This window comes from Humulus lupulus, chromosome 3 (assembly GCF_963169125.1).
Source record: "Humulus lupulus chromosome 3, drHumLupu1.1, whole genome shotgun sequence".
Lineage (NCBI taxonomy): Eukaryota > Viridiplantae > Streptophyta > Magnoliopsida > Rosales > Cannabaceae > Humulus > Humulus lupulus.
In genome coordinates this window covers 151,559,065-151,564,013 of record NC_084795.1, presented here as the reverse complement: position 1 = coordinate 151,564,013, position 4,949 = coordinate 151,559,065, and the positions used below count along the sequence as shown (strand labels likewise).

Genomic DNA, 4,949 nt, shown 5'->3' with positions numbered 1-4,949 from the left:
TCAAACTCATACATGTCATTCAAAAAATAACAATAATATTCATTTGGAAAAAGATTTTCATTTAGTACAATCATAAATGCAAAAATAAGTAAATAAATAAATAAACTAAACTAACATAAATAGGGTAAATCTAAAAATCAGGATCTTCTAACCCTTCATTTAGCATATCATCATCTATTTCTTCATAATCATCATTATCTTGTGCCTCAAAACTACCTCGAGGAAGATTCATGAAAATGTTATGCTTTTGTTCATTAGTGAATTGAAATTCCAACTTAGAGGTGAACCTAAGTATGAGAAAATAATATCTCATGGCTACCGGTAAATCATCATCATCATCTATAGTCTCCCATATTTCTTCTAATGTTGAAATTACAGAAGGAAAATCTTTAAAAAGTATAATTACGAGGACATATTGTTTCGTAGCTCTCATCATAATTTGCTTAATAGTCTGAAGGTGTACTATCTCCTTTTGGAATAAGATCAATCTTTGAGTGATTCTTTGTGACACTCCTATTGTATTCCTTGGCTCTCTAATCCTTTTTAATGCCTTAATGGCTCAGATTTCCTGATAGGTCAAGGCTCCATCTATTCTTAACCGAAAACATAAGGACTAAAATGTTAGCTAATAACATAAACATAAACATAATAAACATAGACACTTACATTGGCGATAAGATTCGGAGCTTGTGCGTGTGTATCAAGGAGACCTTCATGCATATGAATTGTGGCTCTGATACCAACTGCAATGCCCCGACTAATTCTAGACTTCGGACCATTAAAAACTACTAAGCATAACTACTAATTTGAACACATATATAAGAAATAACATACCTTTATTTAAAACCCAAAATATTGTGCCATATACAAAGTAAATTATGGGTACCCATTTGTTTAGTACATAAAAACATAAACTTTAAATTGTTAAAATACTAAGTGTGAAAATACATAAATACATAAATTAAAAGATTAAAAAAACAACGTCATCCTCGATCTTCCACCAATCCATTCATCCTCAACACACATGCCAAGTTCCACGAATCCTTCCCGCCTTCCATGCTCATTTTCCTACACCATCTAAAAAGAAAGGAGTGAGCCTAATGCCCAGCAATGAAAATTCTACTAAAACATATATGTCATAAATCATAAAGCATATACTATAAAACACATGACTATAAAAACATATAACATATAGGACTACTATATTAATGGCCATTAAGAAAATTTAAAAAGAGTGTGGTACTCAGATTCTCTCTCTTCCATGGCGTGGAGGCAAAAACCTGGGCCGAAGCTTGCAAAACCAGTCGTTGCATCGGAGCTCCCTTCATCCAATGGAGAAGATTTTGAGCAACAACGATTTGTGATAGAAGAAATTGAAGGCTTGGGGATTACAGAAGAACAATAGTGATGCTTTGAAGGAGGATTACGATTTAGGCAAGGACCAAGATAAAATGACTTGGGTTGCAGAGGTTGAGGAGCAATCTTTCCAGGACTCAGCCAAGGAAACCTGGGCAAAATTTCAAGAATCACTCCCATCACTTGGATGTACAAAGCTTCATTATTCGGAACCATTTCAAAAGGATGGTCAGATAATTGCAAAATTGGATATGGAGGAGATTGTAGTGGAAGCTTCATTCTGGAAATCAGCTTTGATATGTGTGGTGATTGGTGCTAATCAACCTCTGGTAGTTTTTGAAGGGTTTATCAAACGGATTTAGGATAAGCTTGGCATTGTGAGTGTTGCCCGAATGAATTCTGGTTTTACTATGGTGAAATTCAAAGATGAAGCAACGCGTGATCTAGTTTTGGAGTCAGGTGTGGTGCATTTTGATAAGAAACCAGTTGTTCTCCGTCCATGGACTGCTGACATTGAATCCTTCAAGTCCATTAAATCAGTGCCTGTGTGGATCCGGTTACCTGATCTAGGATTGCAATACTGGGGAGTGAATTGTTTGAGTTCTCTTTTTAGCACAATAGGTAAGACTATAATGATTGACAAAATAACCAAGGATCGGTCAATGATAAAATTTGCTTGTATCTTAGTTGAGATGGAGATAGCTGATAATCTTTTGAAATTCATTAGTTATTTCAATAAGAAGGGTCAAATTATGGAACAAATTATAGACTACGAATGGTTGCCAACTAAATGTAGTAATGGTAAGAAATTGGGACACTCAGTAACATCGTGTAAGTATGTCTCTGAAGCTGTTTGGAGGTAGAAAGAAATGAAGCAAAAGGAAGAGAAACCTAGCAGTTCGAATGCAAGAAAAACTGAGGCAGAGCAACCTGTACACCCGAATGAAGAGAAGCCTGAGGCTGAGAAACCTGTTAGTCTGATTGCTCCTGGTTTAGTTCATCAGATAAATTCTACTCAATTAACTTCTGTTCAACCATATACTAATCCTGTAGAGGCTCATTGGATTTCTCCGAAAACTACTAGAGTTAAGAGGCAAGGAGTCCAGACTTCAGTTAAGCAGATCATGAACCAGTTTAGTGTACTTCAAGAGTACCAGAAACCAGTTTCTACATTCCCAACCACACTAGATAAGTATGGATTGCAGCAACATAATGTGTTGGAATGTTAGAGGACTGGATAAACTGAATAAACAGCAGATGGTTCTTGATGTTTGTAGATTGAATAAAGTTGGGATTGGGGCTCTTCTTGAAACAAAAATCAAGGGAGCGAAAATAAAAGAAGTTATGAGTTCTACTTTTTTTGGTTGGGAGTTTTACAGTAGTGATACATTGGAGGGTATAATTTTATTGATATGGAAAGCTAAGTTGGTGCATGTTGAAGTGATCCAGGAAAGTGCTCAATTATTCCACTGTCAAGCTAGATTATACAATAAACTTGGTTTTTTTCTTACAATTGTTTATGGCTCTAATTTTTTGGAGACTAGGAGAACTTTATGGCATGATTTTTCCCATTTACAAAGGCCTATTAAAGCTTGGATTATTCTTGGGGATTTTAATGTTGTTTTTGCTCCGAATGACAAAATGGGTGGCAGACCTATCACAGTGAAAGAAATGGAGGATGCTAGACAGTGTCTTGATCTTGGTTTAGTTGAGGAAATGAAGGTTATGGGGTCTTTTTACACTTGGTCGAATAATCAAGAAGGAGGGGCTCGTATTTTTTCCAAGTTGGATAGGGTTTTTGTTAATGAAGCTTGGCTGGATGATTTTCCTTTAGTCCTTGCTTGTTCTCAATGGGAGGTTATGTCAGATCATTCTTTTATTCTGATTAAACATCTTCCTGCTCTAAGGGTTGGGGTGAAGCCTTTTCGATTTTACAACATGTGGATAGCTCATCCTCAATTTAGGGAAACGGTTTTAACGAACTGGTCGAAAAAGCTAATGTATAATGGCAGAGGCTTAGAGCAAATCAGCTGGAAACTTACCCGTCTTAAGCATGTCTTGAAGGGGTTTAACTTGAAGGTAATGCGGGATGTTGCTTGTAACTATGAGAGAAGCAAAATATTTTATCAACAGGCCCATTCTAACTGCATTGCTTATCCGTCCAATAGCAGGTTGTGTAATGAGGATCGTGAAGCTTTTCTGGATTTTAAGAGGCAGGAGAGATTGTATGCTAGTTTTCTCTACCAAAAGAGCAAAATAGACTGGTTACGTTTTGGGGATGACAACTCTTCATTTTTTTCATGCTAGTTTAAAGAAGAGGAAATTAGCTAATAGGATTGTGTCCTATGTGTCTGATGAAGGGCATGTTGTGGATGATTATACTAAAGTTACTAGTCACTTTCTGCAGCATTTTCAGAGTTTTCTGGGTACAGCTAGCCAGGCTACGGGAATTATTGATGTTCAAGCTATTGGATATGGTTCGGTGTTGAGTAGTGAAGCCCAGCTGAGTTTGATCAAACCTTTCACTATTCTTGAGGTTAAAGCAGCTATGTTTAGTATCCACTCACTTAAAAGCCCAGGTCAGGATGGGTATGGGGCGGGAGTTTTCAAAGCATTATGGAAGGATATTGGCAAGGAAATTGCATTCGCTGTTCTTGAGTTTTTGACTCAGCTTGCATTCCTTAGTCTTTAAACAACACTCTCATATCTCTTATCCTGAAAGTGGACCAGCCAGTTAATGCTACAGATTTTAGACCTATTGCTTGTTGCAATACTATATACAAATACATATCCAAAATGTTGTGCAATGGGCTAAAATCTATTCTTCCTTCATTGATTAATTAGAATTAGGGGGCTTTTATCAAGCATCGCTCTCTTACTCATAATGTGCTTATTCTTCAAGACTTGCTTAAAGGTTATAATAGGAAAAATATTTCCCCTCGGTATCTTATGAAGATTGATATTAGCAATGCGTATGACTCAATTGACTGGGATTTTTTGGAAAACCTTCTTCATGCTTTTTGTTTTCCGATGAGATTTATTAGGTGGGTCATGGTTTGCCTTAGGGGGTCTTCCTATTCTTTAATGATGAATGGTAGCATTCAAGGTCATTTTCAAGGAGTTAAGGCCTCAGACAAGGAGACCCAATATTGCCTTTATTGTTTGTTATGGTGATGGATTATCTTACTTGTTTGCTGTTAAAGGCTATTATGGAGAAAGATTTCAGATTTCATCCTTTATGTAAGTCTCTAAAGCTTGCTATTCTTTATTTTGCTGACGATCTCCTCTTGTTTTACAAAGCCAACCCGAGGTCAGTCATGATAATTCAGAAAGTGTTTGTTGATTTTACTAAGTCCTCGGGCCTATCTATTAATCAAAGCAAATCTAGAATATATATTGGAGGGTTAGCTGCTGGGGATAAAGTCCATCTTCTGCAGTGTTCTAATTTGCTTGAAGGGAAATTCCCTTTGAAATATTTGGGTGTCCCGTTGAGACCTACCAAATGGAGGGTCATTGACTGTGATGTTATTCTTAAGAAAATGAGAATTCAGCTGAATGGTTGGGCTAGTCGACATCTATCTTATGCTGGTCAG

General features: G+C 36.7%; 1 protein-coding gene across 1 annotated transcript; it reads left to right on the top strand.

Moving 5' to 3' along the window:
* The first annotated feature begins 1,748 nt into the window (after positions 1 to 1,748).
* On the top strand, positions 1,749 to 2,219 carry LOC133825142 (uncharacterized). Its single transcript, XM_062258127.1, has one exon. The coding sequence runs from the start codon at positions 1,749 to 1,751 to the stop codon at positions 2,217 to 2,219; it is 471 nt and encodes a 156-aa protein (XP_062114111.1).
* Positions 2,220 to 4,949: the final 2,730 nt, after the last annotated feature.

What these genes read in the sequence shown, in the direction of transcription:
- LOC133825142 (XM_062258127.1), top strand. Translation starts at nt 1,749, where the DNA reads ATGAATTCTGGTTTTACTATGGTGAAATTCAAAGATGAAGCAACGCGT.